The sequence below is a fragment of the Canis lupus genome, chromosome 17 (assembly GCF_003254725.2).
Source record: "Canis lupus dingo isolate Sandy chromosome 17, ASM325472v2, whole genome shotgun sequence".
Taxonomy (NCBI): domain Eukaryota; kingdom Metazoa; phylum Chordata; class Mammalia; order Carnivora; family Canidae; genus Canis; species Canis lupus.
This window is the reverse complement of record NC_064259.1, coordinates 57,130,591-57,157,955: the sequence shown is the minus strand read 5'-3', so window position 1 is coordinate 57,157,955 and position 27,365 is coordinate 57,130,591. Positions and strand designations below refer to the sequence as shown.

Here is a 27,365-nt window from a genome sequence, read left to right as displayed (position 1 = left end):
AGACACTAAGAAGGCTGAGGAAACGAATGCTGTGGTAACCGGTTAGGAAAGAAGCTTCATCCTAAAGTTTTGTGTCCTCTTACCAAGGTGCTGTCTCATCTCGCCCTTTCCTCAGCCAAACCCTTCCCTCTTCCTTCCCCACCCCAATCACTCACCCATCAACCAAGACAGCTCTCTCTTTCAGAGAAGCGCTACCCGCCCCCCACCCCTCTTGCCATCAGCACCCTTTTCTTCATTCTTAGGTGAACTAGTTCTAAAAGCCTGAAAATGCCTAAGATTGGGTCTTTAAACACTGTCTGCATAAAATCATCTTCAAAACCAAACACGAATTTCTCAGGGAACAGAACCATGCTCAGTCCCTGCCCTTTGCTCCATCTGTTCCTTCTCTGCCTCCACTGAAACAGAGCTAGAGGGGGCCCTTCTCTAGCTGAAACCTATGCTCTGGAAATTACCTGCTTCACACTCCCCTCTGGGGCTTTTAAAAATGCAAATTTCCAGGAGGCGCCTGGCGGGAGTAGTCATAAGAACCTGTGCCTCCTGGAGTCCTGAGATCCAGCCCCATTACTAAAAAATAAACTTTAAGAAAATGCAAAATTTCCAGCTCCCCGTGCCTTGCAGTACTAAATCAGAATCCCTGGGGGTAAAGGCAGGGAATCTACATTTTAAACCGGTCCCTAAACATGATCGTTCTGAGCAGTTCCAGAGCAGAGTTTGAGAGCCTGGGACTGAATCCAGCCCCCCCTGTCTTTATACACGAGGAAGGTACAAGTCAGACACAGGAGAGGTGAGATGGGCTTGTCCATGGTCACCTGGCGTGGAAGCCGCCACCCTCCCTAGTCAGCACCTCCGGAGGGCAGGGTGGAAGGGCCTGGAGACCAGTGGGTGGGCCACCAGCCTCTGGCCCCTGCACTCACCCGCTTGTAGATGTCCTCCCGGCTGGCCTCATACTTCTGCTGCATGCGTTCCTCCAGGAAATAGATGCGCAGCTTGAGGCTGAAGTTCTCCTTCTTCAGGTCATTGAGATGCTGGGACAGAGTGCGATATCCATTAGACATGATGGGCAGCCCATGGGGAGCAGCATGCCCAGTCGCCCCCTCACCCTAGGAACATAGTGCGGCTGCAGCGCGGCATCAAGTGAGCCGCTGGGACGCTGCTGAGGCTATGGCGACATGATCCCGGTGGCTGGGGCTTTCTCGGGGACCTGGGACCGGGCTCGCTGCTCTGGGTGCTGGAGCGCAGCGCACTTTCCTTTTTTACCTCCGGGAGATATTTGCGGAATCCCTGACAGAGGAACATGCTGCGTGAACTCAGGCACAAGTGGTGTAACCCGACTCCAAGCCAGGACTCGGCTGTCACCCTCCCCAAGCCTCTCAGGCCCAACTGTAGACAGTTAACAGTTTCTTGGAAAAGAGAAGAACGGCCCCCTGGAAGCTTCCAGGAAATGGGGAATGGGAGTACTTCAAGGTGATAGTGGCCTTGCGCAAAAGCAAATGCAGGGCTGTGTGTGAGTGAGCACTTCAGTTTCTGGTGGCTGATGTGCACGATAAAACCCAAAGGACGGGCAGGAACACCTAGCTGGCTCAGCCGGTAGAGGATTTGACTCTTGATCTCAGGATCCTGAGTTTCAGCCCCACAATGGGGATAGAGTTTACTTAAAAAAAAAAAAAATAGGCGAGCTGCCCGGTCAGTGGTTTAGCCCGGCCTTCAGCCCAGGGCGTGGGTCCTGGAGACCCGGGATCGAATCCCACGTCACGCTCCCTGCATGGAGACTGCTTCTCCCTCTGCCTGTGTTTCTGCCTCTCTCTGTGTGTCTCTCATGAACAAATAAATAAAATCTTTAAAATAAAATAAAATTTAAAAAAGTAGGCAAACAAAAACCAAAGGAGTGTGGCCAAAAGCAATAAACAGGTTGCTACAGGTAAGAGCATATGCACACAAAATGAGGACCACACATCAAATACCCCTTCTGTCAGGTGCAAATCTTGACGACCTATTAACAGGAGGGTTCTCCAATTTCCTTTGATGATCTAGAACTCACCTCTGATTGGTTCCTTCCCAATTTTCCTCCCTGGACTTTTCAAGTCCTGAAGCAGTTAAATACATAGCCTTTACTACCATATACCTCCCACCCCCATAGACACCAGAGCCACCCCCAAAGAAAGGGTAAATCTAGTTTCTGAATCCTTGCAAACTGTTTACTGGTAGGACAAGCTCACAAAGAGGCAGGGTCAAAGGCTCCTTCCTCTAAGGGATGAGGGAAAGAGAAGGCTGAGGGGAGGGAGAAGGGGGGAGGGAGGCGTCAGTCTGGAGCCCAGAGATTTCAGCGAGTCACTGGTTCTTAGCTCTGGCACCTGCCAAGTGAAGCCAGGCACTCATCACCAGATCCTGCTCATAAAGCAATTTAAGATCCTTGAATGACAGCTGCAACATTAGCAGGAAGTATTATTTATACCACATCACACAGGACATTGAAGGTGACTGGGAGACCATCCCACAGCACAGATATGAAACATGGGTTCTTAGTTCCAGTAATACCAGGTTGAAAAAAATAATATTAACATCTAAACTAAAGGAAACTGAAACCTTTGTAGTTTTTTTTTTTTTAATTTTATTTATTTATTCATGAGAGACAGAGAGAGAAGCAGAAGCCTGATGTGGGCCTCGATCTCAGGACCCTGGGATCACAACCTGAGCCAAAGGCAGATGCTCAACCTCTGAGTCACCCAGGCACCCCTAAAACCTTTATACTTAAATCAAGTTCTCACTTCTTCCCTAACCTGACTGCTCTTCATTCTTCTATCTTCTTTTTAAGATTTTTATTTATTTACTCATGAAAGAAACACACACACACACAGAGAGAGAGAAAGAGAGAGAGAGAGTGAGGCAGAGACACAGGCAGAGGGAGAAGCAGGCTTCATGCAGGGAGCCTGATGTGGGATTTGATCCTGGGACTCCAGGATCATGCCCTGGGCCAAAGGCAGGAGCCAAACCACTGAGCCACCCAGGGATACCCTATCTTAATTCTTCATAATAATTCTAATCAGTATCTCCTGAGTATCCACCAGGTAGTATGTTGGGCATGACAGATACAAAAGATGAAGATAGTCACAACTCTCAAAGAGCTGGGTGGCTAGATAGGTGTAGGGATATGTTTGACACTAGAATCCTCCAAGCTTGTATTATTCAACTTTTTACATTTTATACTGCAATCCGGGATGCACACACACACACACACACACACACACACACATACACACGTAACTGAAGTTAAAAGTTTCACAGAGTAATGTTACCATCACTTTGTGTGATGTATTTCTTGGTGTTTTTCTATTCTATTTTTCTTCCTAGGAGTGACCTGCTGAGTTGATTTCATGACCCACTAATAGGTTTCATACTGAAGTTTGAAAAACACTGCATCTATGGGAATCCAGAAGAAAGAATGATTAATTCTTACTGGAACGATGAGAACAAACCTCAGTAAGAATTGCACTTGCACTGCCCTTTGAAAGATAAAAAATAGTTTCAGTGAATAACGTAGACTCAGGAGGGCATAATTAGAACTGAGCATTCTCCCAAATAGATTTGGATTGGAAGTGGGCAACACATTTCTTCCCATTGACTGTAACTTAAGACAAAATATTCCTCGTTTCTAAAAAAAATTTAAAATTCATTTCGCTCTTTTCATTAAATCTGGGCTCTTAGAACAAGAGTGTTATTTAGGCTTAGAGATATTGAGAAAGATCAAAGTCTAAATAAAAACTCAGAAGATCCTTTTCTGGTCTGAGCTCTGTTACTAAATGGCTGTATGACCTTGGAAATGCACTTCTCCAGAGGCCTAAGTGTCCTCATTTATAAAATGAAGTGGTTGGAAAGTAGGTGATTTTCAAGGCCCTTTTCTGATCTAAGCTCCTAGAGGAAATAACCTACTTATTATCTACTTATCTATCTACTACCATTTTGCACAAGGGGAACCAGGCTGCCAGATTCCAGATTAGTGTTTAATCATGATTTCGATGTCTACTTAGATTCCTTTGTCACATAAGATAGTTTAATAAAGTTCATGGAAAGTAAAATTGCAGATGAATGCAGGGATTCTTACCCAACATTCTGCACATAAATGCCTGTTTCATCTTATGCCCAGTGATACCTTGCTTTTCTATCTCTCTGGACTTTTTTCTGTGTGTGTGTGTGTGTGTGTGTGTGTGTGTGTTTGTTTTGTTGGGTTTTTTTTTTTTTTTTTTTTTGCCAGTTCCCTAAAGTGAGTGCTTAAACAACAGTTATTTCTTCCCCTTCTGATGTTTTTTTTTCTCCATACTTTCTCCTTCAGGGATGTTAACCACTTTTAGGGTTATCACTACAGCCTCCCAAACAACCCCCAACCCCAAACCTTCACCTGAGTCCTCTCCCCCAAGATCTAGCCCAACATATCCCACTCTTTGCTAGGTAGCTCAACTTGAATGCTCCATTCTCATAGCAAAGACTTTTGCAACAGTCTGTCCTGTCTGCCAGACTTTACTCCAGCCATCTGTTCTCCATATTATAGCCAGAGTAATGTTTTCAAAATTCAAATCTTATCCTGACATCTCCCTTACTTAAAACCCTTCACAGGCATCTCATCACTCTTAGAATAAAGGAAAGTGCTATCACATCCCCTCGAGAAACACCGCCTCTTTTTTTCAAATCCTAGTTCCAATCCCAACCAAACAAAACCTTCTCTGTACCCCAGCCCAGAAAGATGTCTCCCTCCTCTGAACTCCTAAGGCAAATATCAACACTTGGCAAGTGTTCATATGGTGCCTCATGACATTGCTTGTCTGTCATCTTGAGGGATTATTTTCACCTTTTAGAGCTATTTAACTTTTCGCGTGTTTATATCTGTGAGCTGCCCAAGGAAAGGGTCAATAATTCATACGTCTTTCTCTATTCCTTCAGTTCCCACAACAGCCAAGAAGCCCTCTCCAGTGGCATTCATCCCCTTGTGGAGTCACAGCCTGCTTAAAATCACCTCAACTACACTAGAGTATTTTCAGGGCTGACAAGGCATATTTGGTATGTTGGCACTCTCACTCCATAGTTTAGGAAGCACTCCCTAAATATTTGTTGAATTAATGAAGAGGTAAGTGCTCCATATATTTTTTATTTTTTGCTGATATGTTAGATAGGGGCTAGCTTGCTTATATTATTCTCACAATTTTCCAATAATATGGAAAGGTTTGTTTTAATAGCTCCAAAGAGACTGTATTTGCTAGCATGGTCAATGTAGAAAATTTCTAAGTTTATTTGTCCATCTAGGCCTCTCTCCTGAACGCCAATCTGTATCTAACTACCTAGTAGAAATGTCCACTTGAATATAAACCTGTTATACTTGTGGCATCTGAAACAGAACTACTGATCTTTCTCAGCACACATGTTCCTTCCCTGGTGGATCCCATTTCAATTGGTAACAACTCAATATTTGCAGTTGTTTGGGCCAAAACCTTTTGAGCTATTCTTGACTCTTCTTTCTCATACACATCATCTCATCTGTCTGTAAATCTTATTTCTACTTTCTATATAGAGAGAATCCATCTACTACGACAGCATTGTCACCTCTACTACTGTGGCCCAAGACACTGTGATTGATCATGCCATTAAATTATTTGAATAGCCCCTGTAACTGGTCTCCCTGCTCCCACCCTTGCTCCCCTATAGTGTGTATTCTTAGCACAGCAGCCACAGTGACCCTTTAAAACACATCAGATTACACCTCTGCTGTAAACCCCCACTGTTTTTTCATCAAATTTAGAGTGAAATGATAGGTTTCATTAGCCTATAAGGCCCAAGGCCCTACAGAATCTGGAGCCTGGCTCCATGCCCTGTCTTTTCCCTTTTTCCTACTACTCTCCCCCTATACACTTTGCTCCAGCCACATGGTTCACTTTGTTCCTTCTCAAAAACAGCAAGCATCTTCCTTCCTTAGGGTTTTGGGGCTTGCTGATCCTTCTGTATGGTATGCTCTCTCTCTCTAGATATCTGCTCATTCTCTTCCTCACATTCTTTAGGTCTTTGGTCAAATACCACTGCCACAAGGAAGTGACCACCCTATTTAAAAGTGTAACTCACCCTAGACCTCACCCCAGCACTCCCTTCATTGTTATTTTTTTTAATTCTATACACTTTCATTGTTTAAAATATTATATTTCCTTGTTAATTTTGTTTCTTGTCTGTCTCTGCCCACTAGCATGTGAACCCCATAAGAAAGGCAAGATTTTTCCTGTTTTGTTCACAGCTATATCACTAGTATCAAGAACAGCCTGGTATACAGTAAGTGCTCAATAAATATTTGTTGAACAAAAGAATTGATGAATAGGGGCTCCTGAGTGGCTTAGTCCATTAAGCCTCTGATTCTCGATTTCAGCTCAGGTCATGAGTCATAATCTTGGGGTTTTGGGATGGAGCTCTGACCTCAGGGTGGTTTCTCCTTGTCCCTCTCCCTCCTTCTGCTTGTGCAAGCTCTCTCTCACTCCCTAAAATAAATAAATCTTAAAAAATAGAAAGAATTGATGAATAATTAACCTGCCAACTTTGACCTCTCTGGATTTAATGCTTTGTTCTAAAAAAGTTTTTATTTATTTGAGTGAGAGAGAGCAAGCACATGAGTGCTCACATGACAGAGGAGAGGGGCAGAGAGGGAGGCAGAGGGAAAGAGAGAATCCCAAGTAGACTACATGCTGAGCATGGAGATCTCACCACCATGAAAACAAGACTCAGATGCTTAACCAACTGAGCCACCCAGGCCCCCCCTGGATTTAATTCTAATAGAACTCAATCTGCATACAAGATTACCCAGGTGTTTCAGGATGAAAAGCTTATCTAAAGGCATTCCTCTTTATAAAATGTTAATTTTGTAATTAACATAAACTTTTCTAACAATTTAACTTCAATATACAAGATAGAATCCAGGCTTTGAATAAGAGATCTGAGCAATGGGGAATGCAAATCGCTATCAAAGGACCATATGAACTATGCAAATAGTAAACACTATAGGAAATAGGGGAGAGAGGTTATCAGAGAAGGTTCCACAGAGAGCTGGCATTTTAGCTTTCCTGAAAGGATGAATCAGGTTTGGCTAGGCTCAGGGGAGGATGTAAGGCAATCCAGGCAGGTAGAACAGAAGCAAAAGTGCAGAGGGCCAACTAGACTGAAACAAAGAGCCCATAATGTCATGCCATGGAGGGAGAGAGGAAAGGAAGTTCACAACCACTTTAGGAAGATCTTAAAAGTCAGTAAGGAGCCTGAGTCTGTTCCTCCAGGAACGTCCTGGCTCTGGATTTGAACAAGTGAAGAAAAGGCCAATGGAAGAGGGCCAGGAGCTGCTTGCTGGGAAGATTGTTTTGTTGGTTGTTGCTTCTGTTTTGTTTTACTTGGCTTTTTGTAGCTTTAACACACGAAACTGTGCATGCCTGGGCCACGTGCTAGACCTACTAAATTGGGCCTCTTGCGGGTTAGTGCCTGGTCCATATGGTTTTATAAATTCTGCATTGCTGGGGAAATAAATAGACACTGCAGGTTCCTAAGCAAGCAAGAGGGCATCTGTCTTTGTTCTTCCTTTTTTACATAGAACATGGAAAACCTTTACTCTTCTCTCAAAATACTTTTTTCAAACATTAATGGCTCTCCCTGTTTTTCTTTTTTTTTTTTTTTTTAATTTCATCTTCCCACTGCTTCTTAATGTATTAGTTCAGGCTGGAAATAAGACTTTAATAAGGACTCAATCATTGCCAACAATAGTAGGAGGATTACAAGCCAGCTGTTGTATGTCATGCCCCATTAACATAACCAACTGTCAAGTCTCCTTTTTAAAAAAAACTCAGCTTCACATTTGCTTAATCATTTCAGACCCCCCAGATTGCTCTCATAATGGAAACAGTTGAAAACATACTAATGTCTCACCAATCTCTCTCCTAAAAATAAAGTTCCACTCCACTAAAAATGATTAATCATCTTAATTGACATTCTTTTCATATATAATACTTCTGCAACTAAACTCTGTTAATTTGATATCTATGATAATTCATATCTACATTTCATGAAAATAAAATTATTTTTAAGTCACTTAATATGGTAAACAGGAACAGGAGAATAGTGTTTTATGTAATCCTTGACACTTAATCCATTTATAAATAGGCAATAAATATTATCACTATTATGCATATTTATTCAAGTGGAATAGCATGGCATTATGGAAAGAGCAATAGCTTTTGAACAAAAGAGATCTAGGTTCAATTTCCAGCTCTGCTATTTTCTAAGTGTGTAACTTTGGGAAAGATACTTATTAAGCCAGGAGACTGGGATCTGAGTAGACTGCTAAGAGGGTTACAACTGTATTTGTTTTTTTAATCTAAGGCAAATAGAGTGAAAATAATTATTTGTTAAAAATTTAGATATGGTGGGAGGCATGTGGGTGGCTCAGTCCATTAAGCTCCCAACTCTTGGTTTTGACTCTGGTCATGATCTTATGGGTCATGAGATGGAACTCTGCGCTCAACATGGAGTCTGCTTGAGATTGTCTTCCTCTGACCCTGTTCTTACTCACACTTTCCCTTTCTCTCTCTTTTTCAAATAAGTAAATGAATTTATAAAAACATTTAGATATTGGGTACAAGGACAAGTATTTTATTTTTCTTTGTACATTCCTGTTGTTTATGCAATAAGTCTTAATTTTTTTTTTTTAATTTATGATAGTTACAGAGAGAGAGAGAGAGAGAGGCAGAGACACAGGCAGAGGGAGAAGCAGGCTCCATGCACCGGGAGCCCGATGTGGGATTCGATCCGGGGTCTCCGGGATCACGCCCTGGGCCAAAGGCAGGCGCCAAACCGCTGCGCCACCCAGGGATCCCTAAGTCTTAATTTTTAGGGATTGCTTCAAAGGGAATGAAACTAGGAGTTAGGGGGCAGCTATGAACTAAATAGGAGGATAAATTCTCTAGCAGAGTTGGATGTAATGAACTCATTGTCACACTCTATCCATTCATTCATTAAATATTTATTGAGCACTTACATTACAAGGGACAGTATATTTCCTGTCACAAAAGAGACACAACTGGAACCAAAAGACCACTTGTCAGGGATTTTGTTAAAATTCTTCACACATAAGCTAGAAGTGAGCTCTAGAGGACTTTAAAGATCTGAGGGATACCTGAGTGGCTCAGTGGTTAAGCATCTGCCTTCAGCTCAGGGCATGACCCTGGGGTCCAGGGATCCAGGCCCACATTGGTCATGATCTTATAGGATCCTGCAGGGAGACTGCTTCTCCCTCTACCTATGTCTCTGCCTCTCTCTCTGTGTATCTCATGAATAAATATATAAAATCTTTAAAAAGATGAAGATATTTACCTATCCTGAGATTCCATATGTGAAGCATATTTTCTCATAGAAACAATACTACCAAAGGTAACACTAGTGAGAAAGCTATAACTTTTTGAAGAAACCTCAGAACATATCACTAGCTCTCTGATAGTAGAGCCCTAAAAGTCAACCTGCCCTAACAGAATTCTGGCTGCCTTTACAGAAAGGTAAGGAGGAGATTAATGAGCAAGGAGGACATCATATTTCCAAGACAAAAACAACAAAGATGAGTGGGACCTGAGGATGTTCCCCAATAGATTATTTAACCTATAACTTTTCTAACTGCCACATTTTTAAGATAACCCTATGGGCATTCAAATGCGTGGACACTATTTCCTGCTTTTGAACATCCAGTGGAATCCAACCCAGGAGCCTAACTTGTTTGGGATTGGAGAATAGGAGTAGACAGGAAGAGATGGGGCAGGGGGAAGGAGGATGGTTTTTTTCACATGTGACTATTTTATTTATAATACATCTATGTGGGGGATCCCTGGGTGGCTCAGCGTTTTGGCGCCTGCCTTTGGCCCAGGGTGTGATCCTGGAGTCCCGGGATCGAGTCCCACGTCGAGCTCCAGGCATGGAGCCTGCTTCTCCCTCCTCCTGTGTCTCTGCCTCTCTCTCTCTGTCTGTATCATAAATAAACAAATAAATCTTTAAAAAAATTATAATACATCTATATGCCTGGGAGTTCTTATGCTTTTCTAATAAAATCTAAGCTGAAGAAATACAAAAGTTTAACTCCTGGCTGTTTTGAATGACTTGGACTTGCATCACAAAATTAATTGGGTATTATTATGTTGTCTTCACAACGACCATTACCTGCATAGAATCTGACAATGTACAAAGGACGTCAATGTATAGTATTTCTTTTTATCTTGTGAAGTAAGCAGATCAGATACTACTATCTCCATTACTATCCAGGGCAGTGAAACATCAAGAAGTTGGCTGTCTTGCTCATCGAGAAAGTGGAGAAACACAGACTAATGATTCCTACAGTTTGATCCGTGTTGTATACTCACAAGGGCCTTAACCATGACACTAGATGATCCCTGTGAATTAGGGACTTTTTTTTTTTTTTTTAAAGATTTTATTTGTTTATTCATGATAGTCACAGAGAGAGAGAGAGAGAGAGAAGCAGAGCGAGAAGCAGGCTCCACGCACCGGGAGCCCGACGTGGGATTCGATCCCGGGTCTCCAGGATCGCGCCCTGGGCCAAAGGCAGGCGCCAAACCGCTGCGCCACCCAGGGATCCCAATTAGGGACTTTTTGACTGAGAAAGTACTCCCACTTCTACCTTATGTCCCTGCATCTTTATAAAAAGTATCCCTCGCTGTAAATAATCTTCCCTGGGACCTTGGGAACCTGAGCCTAAGAAAACATAGTTTTCCCCATTTTCAAGATGAACTTCAAAAGGTTAAACATAGAGTTACCATATGACCCAGCAATTCTACTCCTCATTATATACACAAGAAAACTAAAAGCATGTGTCCACATAAAGTCTTTTTTTCACAGTCTTGTATATGAATGTTAATAAAAGCATTATTAGTGATATCCAAAAAAAAAAAAACAAAAAACAAAAAACAGAAACATCTCAAATCTCTATCAACTGATGAATGGATACAAAGTTTAGTATAACCATACAAGGGAATATTTTTCAGCCATAAAAAGAAATGAAATAGTGATACCTTGCATAATATGGATGAACCTTGAAAGCATTTTACTAATGTGAAGGAAGCCAGGCACAAAAAGTCACATACTGTATGATTCTTTATATGAAATGTTGGGAAAGCCAAATACACACAGAGAGGTGGATGAATGGTTTTCCAGGGGCTGGAGAGAGGGGCTAGGTAGTGGCTGTTAATAGGTATGAGGTTTTTTGGGAGGGGAGACGAAAATATTGTGTAACTAGCTAATGATAATTGTTGCTCAACTCAGTAAATATACCACAACTGTGGAAATATACAGTCTAGTTTTTTAAAGATTTTATTTATTTATTTGAGAGAGACAGAGAGCAAGCATGAGGATGAGGGAAGAGCAAGAGGCAGAGGGAGAAGAAGAAGTGGGCTCCCTGCTGAGCACCTGAGTGGTCAGCCCAACATAGGGCTGAGCAGGGAGCCCAATGTAGGGCTCTATCCCAGGACCCCGGGATCAAGATCTGAGCCAAAGGCAGATGCTTAACTAACTGAGCCACACGGGTGCCCCTGAATTTGTACACTTTAAAAGGGTAAGTTACATTGTGTGGACATTAAATTTCAATAAAGCTGTTATTTAATAAAGAAGAATAAAGAAACCTAAGCTGGGAGAGGTAACTTGTTCAGTCCTTTGCCTTTTACAAAGGCTTTTTAATGACTAAGATTCAAAGTTCAATTCAATTCAATTTAGTTAAAAGCAAATGGTTTAGGGATGCCTGGGTGGCCCAGTGGTTGAGGGTCTGCCTTTGGCTCAGGTTGTGATCCCGGAATCCTGGGATCAAGTCCCACAGGGAGTCTGCTTCTCCCTCTGCCTGTGTCTCTGCCTCTCTCTCTGTGTCTCTCACAAATAAATAATAAAAAAAGCAAATGGTTTAGAACTGATCATTTCTAAATGTTCTGTATATTAATCCATCTTAGATTATGGGGCCCTAACATAAAGGCTTTGAGGAAGTCACCTCTAAGTAGCCCTTACCATTGAAAACTCATAGGTTCCCATGTTTTATCAAGTTAAAGTATTGTTATAATCCTTAAATAAAACAGAATACACACAATCCACTCTGTATTTTGACACAGGAAAAACAAACTCACTAGGCTATCCTGAAGAACATGCATAACTTTTGCACACCATTTTAACAAGGAAAATGCCAATCAAAGTCAATTAACTTAGTTTTCCACTCATCAGCTTTCACTTTCACTTCCTTTTTTAAAAAAATATTTTATTTTATTTATTTATTCATGAGAGACACACAGAAAGAGGCAGAAACATAGACAGAGGGACAAGCAGGCTCCCTGCAAGGAGCCCGATGTGGGACTCGATCCCAGGACCCTGGGATCATGCCCTGAGCTGAAGACAGACGTCCAACTGCTGAGCCACCCAGGCATCCCTCACTTTCCCTTCCATACAGGGTTTCTCCCAGTCTTCCAGAAGTTAACTGTTGATGCTTGCCTCAGAAAGCAGACTGAAAATGCTACAAAGACCTGGCTATTTTTTTCCCCTTTTGGGTTCCATAATAACCAAAACTTTCTTCTCATTAACCAAATCTCTGTTTCTAAAATTTCAACATAATTCCTGAAGTTTGAGAGTCTTCTAAATGCTAAAAGACTAATAATATCATTCCATTTTCTCCCCTAAAACTCAGAACCATACTGAGACCCGTAGTCTACACAGCCTTTTCTTGATATAACTGACCTGATGACAAGAGAGCTAACAACAGAGTTACTACATCAGGTTGATAAATAAACCCTATCTTTGACAGCAGCAGCATGTGGATAAAGGACAGGGATTCAGATGACGCTCTGCTGTCTTCCCCTGCCATAGATACACACCCACACCACCCCCAATCCTAGAATAACAAAGTACTATGGTCACCATCACAGTAGAGCACTGTGAACTATATAAAACCAAAACAAAACAAATAACAACTCCTCTGGACACCAAAAATAAATGGGCCAGCCAGAAATAGTGCTGTTAGAGAAGGTTAAATGAGCTCCATGGCAGAAAGGACAGCTGAACTGCACTGATACTAGGAGATCCCAAGGACTCCTAGGCTCCAAACTAGCTTCTCCATCCATTTGGCCCAACCAATACCAGCAGGACTTGGTATTGTTTGTTCACAACTGATTCAACCCTGACAGATTATATGCTGAGCTTCTAGTATTCAGGGAGTGACATATCAATTTATGGCCTCAATTAGTTTTCTAGATTTTCAATAATCCTTTCTCTATCCTTCTCTAGTAAAGAAAGTGATTTCAAATGCACAGCTAAGACTTTCTCTAAGCATAAGAGCTAAGAGCTCACAGTAATACCATGAATGATCATGGCTACAACAATAAAGCTCTGACCATGAAGAGAAGTGGGGGGAGAGAGACACAGCCAATCTGAACCTCAATCGACACTCAAGTGCTCCAGCCTTGACAACAAGCCTCCTATTTCTGAACTCACTATGCTTTTTGCTGCCTCCAGACATGGGTAGCAGCATTAGCCTGAAATGTCACAGCTCTTCACCTCCCACTCAGCTCTGACTTAACTACCTGCAACTTGCTCTTAGGACTTGACTTACATATTACTCCGTAAAGGACGCCTATCTGACCCTAAAGCCTGGCTGAGGGCTCTTCCGAGTGCTTCCACAGCACATTGGGTACCTACTCTTATCAGAATTATCTGTTTGCCTGTCTTGCCAGTTAGAGTTAGAATTTTTCAAGAACAGGAAAGAGTTCCTTTTTTTATCTTCCAAAAATGAAAATCATTTCACTGGTTTTTGTTGCTATTGTTTTAATGATCATAAAAGTACTACATGTGCTTGCTCCAGTTGCTCCCTTTCTCAAAGGATGACATCATCTAGAAGTTGCCCAAGCAAGAAAGCTTGGCATCATCCATACAACCAAAATACAACAACAAAGGAAGAGGCATGTCTACTCTGTACCAGGCACTACACTAATCACTATATCTAGTAGTGAATGAGACAAACCCTGTCCCTGCCATCGTGGAGTTCAGATTCTAAAGAAAAGACAGATCTTGAACAAAGAACTCATGTTGGTTTTTTGTTGTTTGTTTTTAAGATTTTATTTATTTATTCAAGAGAGACACAGAGAGAGAGAGGCAGAGACACAGGCAGAGGGAGAAGCAGGCTTCTCGCAGGAAGCCCGATGTGGGACTCGATCCCGACCGCAGGATCAGATCCTGAGCCAAAGGCAGATGCTCAACTGGTGAGCCACCCAGGTGTCCCAAGAACTCATGTTGTTAAAGGGAAAAGTGCAAGGTACTTGGAATTTACAAGAGTGACATCCTATCTTAGCCTAGCTAAGATAAGAATGGAGAGATGAATTGGTGGAAGGTCATCTTCAGGCTGCTTCTCTCTCAGTGGCTCTGCAACCAGTCAATAGCTTAGCCCTGCCACTTCTGCTTTTGCAGTCTCGTTCTCTTTCATCTCTCCATCTCTCCCACTCCTACACTGTCAGCATCACCAGCTGCTGCCCAGAATACTGTCACAGCCTCCTAACTGTCCTCTCTGCCTTAGACTTTGCTCCTCCAATCCAGAATCCATGCAGAAGCCAAAGGAAGTTTTCTAAAAGGAAAATCCAATCAGGTCACCTTCCTCTACACAACCTTTCAGCCATTCTCCATTGAGCTCCGTTAACATTTAAAAGCCTCTACATAACTTGCAAGGCCCTACATGCTGGCTTCTCTCTCTTTCTCTAGTCTCAAGACACTTCTCCACATTCCTTGCACCCAAGCCCTAAGGCATATTAACTCGGTAAGGTTCTTTCTCAGCTGAATCTGGATTCTTGCTATTTTCACTGCAAGGAACATTCTTCTTTCTCCCATCCCCAGCCCATATTAGTGGCTGATTCTTATTCCTCCTTTGAGAATCTTGGTTAGATGTAGCCTTCTTTAAGAAACTTTCTCTGAACCCTCCCACCCCCTCTTACTGAGTTAGGATCCCCAGCTATATTGTGTAGCATCCTTTATTTCTAGGGTAACAGTCCTTATATTTGTTGTAATTGGTTAATCTGTAAAGTCTAAGAGGGCAGGGACCCTGTTTGCTTATTATTGTATCTGCAGTGTTTAAGACATTATGTTGTATATAGTAAGAACTCTGGAAATATTGGTTGAGGGCTCAGATAAAATGAAAACATAATTAAAAATTTGGGGGGATCCCCGGTGGCGCAGCGGTATCCTGGAGACCCGGGATCGAATCCCACGTCGGGCTCCCTGCATGGAGCCTGCTTCTCCCTCTGCCTATGTCTCTGCCTCTTTCTCTCTCTCTCTCTGTCTCTGTGTGACTATCATAAAAAAAAAAAAAAATTGGGGGAATACAGAAAGTTATAAAGGCAAAAATCATGGCTAAATCCATCACCTAGACATAATCGTTATCAATATTTTGGTGTATGTATATCCTTCCAGGCACTTCTATTTTTCTCTCCCTCATAATAAGATTTTATCTTATGTAATATTCAGTCAAATTGTTGTTGTTTTGTTGTTTAATCCTAAATTTATTATTATGGACACCCTTCCAAGTCAGTACATTGCTCTATGACATTCTGCTGTATGCATATACCATACTTGAAATAATCCTCATCTTTAATGGATAATTAGATTATTTCCAATATTTTATTAATAGAAAGAACATTGAAGTAAACATTCATCCTTGAACACACATCTTTTCATGCAGGAAGCGTCTGGATTTCCTTCTATCTGTAAGTCCTTGTGGGGGTGAAGAGGCTGCCTGTGGTCACTGGTGCTGCATTAAAGTTCTCTACATTGCAGATAATCCTAGGCCATAGGCAGGTGGGGAAGGGGAATCATTTCACCAAGGGCCAAGTTTTATCATCATCACTGTACTGGTGGCCTTTGTACTTTTTCACCTCTGCCATGTACTTGGCCCATGTGTCATGAAATAAACATTCATCCTCTCATACACATTTATACCTGAGCATTGTGTATGTGACAGCTAGAACAGGGCCCAGCACATGAGCTGCACCCATATGCTGAGGGGATGGATGAATGAACAAATAAATGAAATGAATAAGGAGATCAGCTGTCCACAGAGAGGCATAATAAAATTGTGGCTAAGAGCTCAGGCTCTGAAATCAGTACACTTAAGTTTAAATCCCAGCTCAGCACTTTCCAAGCAATCACCAGTCTTCCTGGCTTCAATGTCCCTCTCCATACAAATGAACACAATGGTTGTACTAACTTCAAAAGGCTGTTATAGGAACTGGGTAAGATAATGCAAGTTAAGAAAGCTCATCCCATAGAGCCCTGAATGCTGTAAGTACTCAATAAATATTACATAGTATCATTTTTATTGCTGTTTAAAAATTTATTATTGGAAGGGTGCCTGAGTGGCTCAGTTGGCTAAGTATCTGCCTTTGGCTCAGATCCTGATGCCAGGGTCCTAGGATTGAGGACTAAGTCGGGTTCCCTGTTCAGTGGAGAATCTTCTTCTGTCTCTTTCTCCCTCTGCCCCTCCTCCCTGCTCATTCTCCCTCTCTCTCTCAAATAAATAACAATTTTTAAGAAAATAAAAATTTATTATTGGAATGGAAATTCCTTAGAGTCTATAGGAAGACAGCTTCTCTTCATATACAGTGAAGAATAGAAAACAAATTCCAATGAAATAGAAAGGAGATAATAATAATTAAAAAAAGAATTAATCTCATTGCAATGCCACTTTTTAAAAAAAAGATTTTATTTATTTATTCATGAGAGACAGAGAGGCAGAGACAGAGGCAGAGGGATAAGCAGACTCCCTGAGGAACCTGATGCCGGACTCATTTCCAGACCTGGGATTACGCCCTGAGCCCAAGGCAGACATTCAACTGCTGAGCCACCCAGGCGTCCCGCAATGCTGCTTTCTCCAATAGAAGTGATTGTTCTCTTTCACATCTCTTTCACATTGGTAACCATACCTGTTGGAGTTTCCAGGGTCTTCCAAGTTTTGTCATTTCAATCTTTTGGATAAAGTTACTTTATTAATTATATAACCAAAGGTGAAATAAGATATAAGTTTGTGAAGTTCATATATTTTATATATATATTTATGTATAAATACAAATCATAAAATGTTTTGTTGTAACATTTAGGTTTTAAAGACTGGTTTGGGGGCAGCCCCAGTGGCGCAGCGGTTTAGCGCCGCCTGCAGCCCAGGGTGTGATCCTGGAGACCCGGGATCGAGTCCTACGTCGTCGGGCTCCCTGCATGGAGCCTGCTTCTCCCTCTGCCGGTGTCTCTGCCTCTCTCTCTCTCTCTCTGAATAAAGAAATAAATAAATCTTTAAAAAAATAAATAAAGACTGGTTTGGCAATTCCTCTAATCTTGTGATGTTTCTCCAATTGTTGCCTTAGATGCTATTTCAACTAAATCTTGTGTAATTTAAATTTCTTCTGCTCCTCATCAGATTGCACAGCTCTTTGAGAATGGTAACTACTCTACATCCTCTATAGCACTCAGAATCATTCCTTTTACTCAAGAGTTAAGGAAAAGAAAAAGAAAGGTTGATCTGATATATAATCTTTGGTAATGTTGCTTAGGAATGAAAACACTTCGAAAGTTCTATAGAATGACTATGGAATCCCTCTGAAAAGTCATGTTTAAAAAGAAAAAAAAAATTTAGGGTGTCTGGCTGGCTCAGTTGGTAGAGCATGTGTCTCTTTACCTTGGGGTTGTGAGCTTGAGCCCCACATTGGGTATAGAGATTACTTAAAAATAAAATCTTTTAAAAACAAAAGAAAAAGAGGGGCACCTAGGTGGCTCAGTCGATTAGGCCTCTGACTTTTAATTTCCAGGTCATGATCTCAAGGGTCATGAGATCAAGCCCTGCACGGGGTTCCATGCTGGGTGTGGAATCAGCTTAAGATTGTCTCTCTCCTTCTCCCTCTGCCCCTCCCCCCTCCTCACCCCAGTTCAAGGGCTTGCACATGCTCTCTCTCTGAAAGGAAGAAAGAAAGAAGAGAAGAGAAGAGAAGAGAAGAGAAGAGAAGAGAAGAGAAGAGAAGAGAAGAAAGAAAGAAAGAAAGAAAGAAAGAAAGAAAAAAAAGAAAGAAAGAATTCTGTGCTTATGGTTGCTCAAAGTTTAGGACTGCCCCTGCCTTTCCTTGTTCATCCAACAATTTTTTGAATGTCTCAAGACGCCAATGAAAATAAAACCAGTATGCTTGGGGCACTGTGGTTTGGGGAGCATAGATGTCATTTTTCTTTTTTCTGTTTTTTAAATGAGAGTGTACGTCAACGGATACATTCCTTTCCCAAGGTCATAATGACAGAGAAACAACTGAAGAGGCACTGGGAATGGCTGGCCCTAAAAAGCAGCAGGGACGTGAGCCAGATTCACCTCATCTAGACTAGGAAGCCCATACTGTGATAACTCAGATCTTCATGAAGGTAGAAGAGCCCCTTTTAGGGCTTTCCCCACCCCCCTCTCCACAGACTTCAAGATCCAAGTGGAAAAATTTGCCAGCATGGGTGGGGCCTCAACAGGCTGAATCACTGTGGTTGGGTTGAGACTGCCAGAGAAAGCTGGCTTCAGACTGCCGCTAGGCAAACACTGCAGCTGGCTTTGCTGGCATTTTCATGTTAAAGACGGCATTATTAGAAAATGAGTAAACATGAGAAGGCGGTGGAGGCCGCCCCTAGAACTTACAGCCACAGACCCCACACCCCTCTATGAATTTTATTTAGGAAATGCCATTTTGATTCTATCTGTAAAACCAAACTGTACACATTCCACTAATGTAGCCTCTTCTCTGAATGGTCCTTTCATTTTCCAAGAACCTTGAGAATCATGGGGTTGTCCTGGCTCAGCCACTTTATACCTGTGCAGCTTTATACAAGTTATTTGAGGCTTGGTGTCCTCACAGGTCTAATGGATATAATAACATCTATCTTATCAGTTAGGAAAGTGAACTGAAAAACAGATGAAATAAAATATTTTAAGTGTCTCAAAAAAGTGCCTGGTATATAAGGAACACCAAATAAATACTATTTATTATTGTTAGTTACTGTTACTATCTTAATAACCCTGGTCAAATATTTCATTTACAATTTTATCATCCCATTAAGTGAAACACTGTCTTCCTTTAAACCCATCATTAAAAACAAACATACTTTTCTTGATTCTCAGTTTCTCATCCTGGCAAATGAATTAACACAGCAATATCCAAAGGAGATTTACAGTTTACTTAGAGAAGACAGTACCACCCTCTGCTCCTCTAAGTAGAAAGAGCTCATGGTTCCAGTCGAGTTACCTGCATACTTTTGCCAAGTATGCTCCCCAGCTTAGAAAGTACTCACTGTTTTGGGTCACAAAAATAATGAATTTTTTAGGACCATGTTAGGGGACATTGGGTAGGTGTCTTTGTTTCTCTTTGTGCCTTTACTTCTTGTAAAGTAAGTACCTCTTGTAAATTGGGATGGTAATTATGTTTCTTCCCAGGGTTGTGGTGAGCATGAAATGAGACAATAATGCACACACTCGGAGCAGCACCCGGAATGCAGAAAGTGACTGGCATATGCTAGTTTTTATTACCCACATGCTGCTCTGATTTCACTCATTCCAAATATGCCAGGAGTGGGGTGGGGTGGTGACCCATGAGATAGCACATGGCAAGGATGCTGTATGGGAAAGTCATTCTGACTCAATAACTGTCAGGGCTTATCATTATGGTACATACAGTCTATGACACTAAGAAAATCACAATTCCTATGAGCCCTGGCAATGACCTTTCTGACAAAAAGGGTATGTCGTTATCTCATTGTTATTTATTACCTGACACACAGAGAGAGATGTAAAATATCCCTTGCTGGCCTTTTCTCTGTGCCCTCCCTTGGTTTCTGTCAGTGGTTCCCAGTCCTGAGAAAGTGAGGTCTAATCCTCCATCTTCTACCAGGCTGCAGAGGGAAAGGACTTGGAAAGGTCACATCTGAGAAGTCAGCTGAACTCTTCTGCATGGTGCCATCCTGTTCATTTCCCTCTGCCCCTCCACCCCACCCCCCACTCTTTCTGTCAGCAGAGGTGGCTCCCTCACTTCTCTGCTACAAATCACCTCTCAATCAAAAGGAATACACCTGCTTTGAGGGGGCACTGCAGCTCTGCTTGCTTGTTCTGCACTGCAGTAGATGCAAAAGGTGAAAAAAAGAGGAGGGGTTGTTAGCACTCCCCTTCCTACCACCAGCACCACACAGCTGTTAAGAGGTTTAGTCTTCAAAACCACTTAATATTCCCACAGGCTCTCTGTGTCTTTAAAAAACAAACAAAACAAAATCCCACAACAGTATCCATGACAACTGAGTTAAAAAAAAAATCCACCAATACTAAGAGTAGGCTCTTTAATACTCAGCCACAGTTTATATGAGCATGTTCTTTGTCCACAGGACTAACTGGCAGGATGTATATTAGGTCCTTGTGAAACATCTCTATTCACAAATTATGGGGGTAAACCCATGTCAACACTGCTCTATGCCCCTTTTTGGAACATGGAATTATATTATTTTATGTCAAAAGCTATCAATCCAAGAATGAAAGGAAGCCACCTATCTGAGCACCTATTTACACAGTACTCGTGTGGCCTGAACCTTGGGCAAACCCCCAGGGGGCACCAAAGAGCTATTTCTTTTTTTAGCACCCTGGGATGTAAGAAATCCTGTGTGCTCTTTCCAGGTCATATAAATCCCAATAGACAAGTTCTATTGTACAGACTTCCTGGGATCAATCCAGGGCACAGGGAGGTGGGGACTTGTATTACATTATCAGTAATTTGGCTCTTGGCCAAATCTAAGGATAAACATCTCAAGACACACAGTACTTCAAGAGTTGAATCAGAAGTTTCAAGCAACAGGGACGCCTGGGTGGCTCAGCAGTTGAGCATCTGCCTTTGGCTCAGTGCCTGATACCAGAATCTCAGGATCAAGTCCCACCCACACTGGGCTCCCTGAATGGAGCCTGCTTCTCCCTCTGCCTGTGTCTCTGCCTCTTTTTGTGTTTCTCATGAATAAATAAGTAAAATCTTATTTATTTTACTTAGGGAGCCTTATTTATTTTGCAGGGAGCCTGATGTGGGACTCCATCCAGGGTCTCCAGGATCACGCCCTGGGCTGCAGGCGGCGCTAAACTGCTGCGCCACGGGGGTTGCCCCATGGGTCATATTTTTATGAGACATCACTATCCCTTGATGCTTCTTCTAATCAGGATAACAATTATCCACCCACATGACTTACCTTCTCAAAGTCTCTAAGAGCCTGGGTCTGCACCTGAGGGGGTTTTTCAAATGCTCTCAAGGAAGGCGTCTGTCCAAAGGAGGCCTTTTCACCACTTCGCCAGATCTGTGATTGCACTGGAGGGCCTCGATCTTTAGTGTCACTAAGAAAAGCTGCCAATAAAAGAGAACAACAAAACACTTTCTATAACCGTAGCATGATGATCATTCTAACTGGCACAATCCAGCAGAATTTGGTTTCTGCAAAATACAAACCACTTCTGGGCCACATGGAAACAGTTCACATAAAGTAGCCTGTGATTGAGCATATTAATAATGGTCCCCAGTGAAACACACCAGTTAATGTCTGTGCCTCTTTATGATTTGATACTCCTGCTACCCCATCAAGAGGTGTAGTCTCTTTCTTTAGCCTTTGGATCTGGGTTGGCTTAGTGAATTGCTTTGACCAAGAGAATATAATGAAAATGTCACTGTATGAATTCTAGAAACTAAGTCTTTGAGAGGACATCCATTTCTGTTCTTGCCTTCTTAGAACCTCAAGACCACTCTACTGTGAAGTACCCGAGTTTACCCTCCTGGAGGAGAAAAGGCCAAGTACAGAGGGAATGGAGATGCCCCACCTGACAGCCAGTCCACTGGCTGCCAGGTATGTGAATTAAGCCATCCTGGAACCTCACAGCCCCAGTCAAGCTCTCAAAAGATTGTAGCTATTTGAGTGATCCCAAGTGAGACCAACAGAGGAAATGACCGGCTTACCAACATACAAGATATAAATTATTGTTGTTTTAAGCTCTAGGTGGGCAAACTTTTCCTGAAAGGGCCAGATAGTAAATATATTAGGCTCATGTGTCATACCATCTCTGTCAAAACTACTCAACTCTGCCCTTGGAGCCCAAAGCAGGTGCAGACAATATGTAAACGAATGAGCACAATTGTGTTGCTATAAAACTTTATTTATAAAAACTAACAGTTGGCTCATGGGCTATAGTTTGCTGACTCCTGTTTCTTTTTTTTTATTTTAATTTTAATTTTTTAAATTTTTATTTATGATAGTCACAGAGAGAGAGAGAGAGAGGCAGAGACATAGGCAGAGGGAGAAGCAGGCTCCATGCACCGGGAGCCCGACGTGGGATTCGATCCCGGGTCTCCAGGATCGCGCCCTGGGCCAAAGGCAGGCGCTAAACTGCTGCACCACCCAGGGATCCCTGACTCCTGTTTCAAGCCACTAAGTTTTAGGGCAGTTTGTCATATGACAAAAAAATGACTGAAATAGCTTCTCTCTCTCTCTTTCTCTCTCAAATCAAGCTACTAGCTAAGAAGTATCTCTACAAGGCTCTCTCTAGAAAAATTTTTCAGGTTATCATTTAGGAATAATAGCAATTATTACAACCAACATCTTTAACATGTATTATAGGCTACGAATTATATTCACACAGATTATTTTGTTTATAAAGTTACTACCACAAGTGAAATAGACTGATGTGATTATGAAATCCATTTCACTATCGAGTAAATAAAAGTTCAGAAAGTGTGCTTGATCAAGATCATGTTGCTAAAAAGTGGCAGAACCATGCCAGTGCTCTCCCCACTCAACCATCCTAGCTGTATGCTAATACTGTAAGATTTTAGCAGCAAAAGAATTGTAACAGGTCTAAGAGTCAGGGGAAAACAGGGAAGGGGTAGAGATGCAATCATTCTATTTATCAAAGGAAGAACTGCCCTGAGAGAAGCTAGTGACGATGAAGTTGCTGTTAACCCTCTGCCTGCATTTGAGAAGTACCATTGTGAAAAAGCAAGAAATTGGGACTTCCTTTAAGCGTAGTATACAGAAGACATTGGATTGAGGTGGGTTTAAGATTGTAGACTCAGGTAAAAGAAATAGAAAAATACATCTTTTCTTTCTTGGTTGACAGAAGGTAGCAATGACCCTTTATAATTGCACTTTTTTTTTTTTTTTTTAAGTCAGAGAGAATGACAGCCATTGCAATCCACTGAACTCCACAGACAGCCTCAGTGCCAGTAAGAGCAAAATGAGCTGTGGGTCACTCTGCGCCTCACTGAGGAAAAATTAACTAGACACACGCTTTTGAACAAAGGATACAAGAAGCAAAATGTCATCACATGCTTTTTCTGTCCTTTCCTTTGTTTTTTTTTTTCTTTTCTCTTTCCTTACTTCCTCATACATTCTTGTCTCCTTTGTCAAAAATTAATTAACCATATATGCAGGGACACCGAAAGCAAAGGCACCAAATGCAAAAATAAATAAGCAGGACTACATCAAAATAAAAGGCTTCTGCTCACAAAGGAAACAATTAAGAATGAAAAAGCAAGCCACGGGATGGGAGCAAACATCCTTCACTCCCTCCTTCCTTTTCTTTCTGCAAACTTGCCAGAACGAGCACAAAAAGAGGTCTCCTTTGGAGTCAATAGACTCAGAATTTTTTCTCTAAGAAAAGAAAGAAAAACAGGAGGAAGACAAAAAAGGATCAGGAAGATGATGGTAAGGAGAAAAATGCAGAAGATAAAGTATGATGTAGAAGAAAACAAGCATGAGAAATAGGATGATTCCAGTGCAGCTTTTTTTTTCTTGTCTAAAAGTATTTAACTCCCCATTACGCCACTGATTTTATTTTATTTTATTTTATTTTATTTTATTTTATTTTATTTTATTTTATTTTATTTTTTTTACGCCACTGATTTTAAAGAAAAAAAGAACATTGCAATGTAAGGGCTGTATAACTTGCTTTTAAACTGGACACTGTACAGTGTCCTAATTTGTGTAAAATTAATACAGTATCAGGTATATCTTTCGATAGCCCTGTCTTCAGTAGTATTTTCTTCTTGCCCAGTAGAAGATAGGGGGTTTAAGTCAGAACAGAAATTTAAAGCAGGTTTTATTGGGGCATGGCACAAATTAGTTATGAATAGAGATAGTGTTTTTTCATATTCAGTTGTTTTTGATTCAGCTTGTACAAAATAATTGTTCTGTTACTTACATACCACTTTATGATCGCAAATTACTAATAATTATAGTAATGTTGCATCTGTTTTGTTGATACTCAGATTATTTCTAAGTCAACGCAAATGCTCTACTAAAGGGAAATTGGAAAGAATTATTTCTCCCACATTTAAGTGAAACTAAACAGGCTATCGAATGGAAAATATTTTGAATAAATAGAACAATACATTATAGTTAGATTAGTGGAATGTGATGAAAGAAGAGTCTTTTGAAACTTGGTTATGAATCCTGACCACTTGCAAATTGTGGGAGTTTAGGCAAATCTCTTAACTTGGCTGAACCTCATTGCCTTGGTAAAAATGGGAATAACAATATTGCCTCACAGAGCTTCTATATGGATAATATAGAAATAATAAATATATGGAAATGATAAATGAAAGCACTCAACCTAATATCTTGCCTGTAGTAGGCATCATCTCTACCCTTTGATTTTTACCTCAAAATGGGAGGATCCTGATTTTCAAAACGAGTATGGTAGATCCTTGGAATTTGTAGATTTAACAACCACAACTACAAGTTCTAATTTCAAGTGACTCTGAAATCCTTAACACATTCAAATTAAAAACTTTTTCCATGTTGTCATATGAACCATCTGTGCTTCAAGGCTGGTATGAAAAAAGCAAATCACTTAGCAAAGTAAGTAGAATTCTTAAATAATTAAAAGTCTTTGTGAAAAACATTCCCCAAAAGAGACTTATCTTCACTTTGGTTTCATAATTCAAGTGGATCCCTGGCTAATGATATGATATTATTATGAATACATTAATAATATTAATAATATCTGCTGGGTGCTTATTCCTTGATAAACTGTACAAAGAGCTCCTCTCACTTAATCTCACTTATGAGGTTGACACTATTATTGTACCCATCTTAATGGTATATGAGGAGAGATTTCATCTTAGTGGCAGAATCTATTTTAATCTTTTTACAAGAGACTTTATTTATTTTTTTTTTAAGATTTTATTTATTTATTCATGAGAGACACAGAGAGAGAGAGAGAGGCAGAGACACAGGCAGAGGGAGAAGCAGGCTCCATGCAGGGAGCCTGACGTGGGACTCGATCCCGGGTCTCCAGGATCACACCCTGGGCTGAAGGCGGCGCTAAACCGCTGAGCCACCCGGGCTGCCCTTACAAGAGACTTTAACTTTGCAATTACAGAATCCTTAAAAGTATGAAGAGTTCACATAAGTATTTTGATTATAATCGTACTGCATCGTGCTGGGAAGGCAGGAATCTGTGTTACAGCGATATGTGCAAGTCTGGAAATTCACAGAAAGTCTGAGAAAATTACCATGATGACTTTAAAGGGTCTATAATTTAAGGGGAATTATGATCAGCAAGAAATCAAGAATTTATCAAGGTAAGGCCCAGGGCCTCCTTACCTGCTGCATGACTTGTTCTGGGTACCATCTCCCCTTCATCCTCTGCAAAGTAATCTCTGTGGAGAGAAACATATTGTTAATTAATGAGAGACTACCCCACATGGTCCCCCATCCCTGGGGTGGCAAGACACCTGTGTTCTGTTTTATTTCTCCACAAGTATTCATTAAGCTCCTACTATGTACCAATGGCAGTGTTCAGTGTGGGAGATACAAATACAAACCCCACAGGAAGGGCTTCCATCCTCAATAAATACATGTAAAGATAGCCATTGGATAAACAATTTTATTATGAGGGACCAGCAAAGACCCCAAGTTGGGAAGGAAGTTAAAACTGATAGAAGAACAGAGAAAACCAGCGTTGCCACCAGACCATGCAAGACCTTGTGGGATGGGGTAAGGATACTGAGTTTTATGTAAAGGGCAGTGGGAAACTACTGAAGGATTTTAAATGAGGGAGTGAGTGGTAAATGACCAGATTTAGCTTTTAAATAGATCATTCTGGGACGCCTGGCTGACTCAGCAGTTAGGCGTCTGCCTTTGGCTCAGGGTGTGATCCGGGACTACCGGGATCGAGTCCCACATCAGGCTTCCTGCATGGAACCTGCTTCTCCCTCTGCCTGTCTCTGTGTCTCTCATAAATAAATAAATAAAATCTTTAAAAATAAAATAGAATAAATAGATGATAGATGGATGGATAGATAGATAGATAGATAGATAGATAGATTCTGGCTGCTGAGTGAGACCTGTGGAGGGAATCCAAGTGGTGGGAAAGAGCAAGAAGTTGTGATAGTTTTAACTAAGAAAAGACAGTGGAGATGGAGATAAGCAGAAAACCTCTTCTTAGGAAGGTAGGAAGTAGAATTGACTCAGAAAACTTGGAATCCAGATAGTCTAATAATGGTAATGTTAAAAATACCATGGTTCAGTAGCAAGAGATGTCTGTGCCCAGCACAGTGAAAGTCACCATCCTTAGCACAGGAGGGAAATTTTTTTTCAAAATATAGTCAACAAGTTACTTGTCAAGCACCTACTATGTTTTTAGGCACTGTTTTAAGCACCGTGAATATGGCAGTAAACACAACAGACAAAAATGCCTATGCTCATGGAACTTAAGGGGAAATGAATAAATAAACTATGGAGAGTAATTATAAAAAATTGAAGAAAGGAATGGAGAGAAGGAGTGCTGGAGGTATGGCAAGGAGGAAGGGATTGACATTTTCAGTAGGCAGGATTTCTCTGAGAAGCAATAGGGGTAGTCATGGGGGTACTGGGGCAAAGAGTCTTCTAAGGAGAGAACATTAAATACAAAGGCTCACAGGAAGGAGCATGCCAGAGTGTCTGGGAGCAGAAGGGAGGCCAATATGGCTGGGCAGAGTGAGCACATGGTGAGGAAGCAGGAGGAGGTGAGGTCTAGGAAGTAATGGGAAGGCTGTGTAAGGGGTCAGATTGTATAAGGCCTTTCAGGCTGTTGAGAAGCATTTAGCCACTGGAATCTTGTGAGTCAAAAAGAGGGGTGACCTGAGTGCTGAATGTTTTAAAAGGCCTGGCTATTATTTTGACAACAGACTGTTTGGGTGGGGAAGGCTGAAACAGAGCGGATTGCAATAATCTTACAGAGAGATGCTTTCAACATCCCATTTATTCCTTAAACTCTTGGGTACACCCAGTTT

General features: G+C 41.3%; 1 protein-coding gene across 28 annotated transcripts in view; it reads right to left on the bottom strand.

The window, feature by feature from the left end:
* LOC112664092 (phosphodiesterase 4D interacting protein) overlaps positions 1-27,365 on the bottom strand; it is a 400,486-nt gene that overhangs the window by 316,752 nt on the left and 56,369 nt on the right. For 25 of the 28 annotated variants that reach the window (XR_004806427.2, XM_049095460.1, XM_049095446.1 and 22 more), the window contains exons 2-4: positions 25,696-25,751; positions 21,295-21,446; positions 915-1,025 (exon numbers count right to left, since the gene is read on the bottom strand). Coding sequence is in view for 27 of the 28 variants with exons in the window: in XM_049095460.1 (XP_048951417.1) it covers positions 915-1,025; positions 21,295-21,446; positions 25,696-25,751 (319 nt within the window). In the remaining variant the exon portion in view is untranslated. Of the gene's footprint in view, positions 1-914; positions 1,026-1,257; positions 1,411-21,294; positions 21,447-25,695; positions 25,752-27,365 lie in introns of those variants that run through there. The other 3 variants (XM_025453343.3, XM_049095457.1, XM_049095456.1) reach the window with 3 other exon arrangements.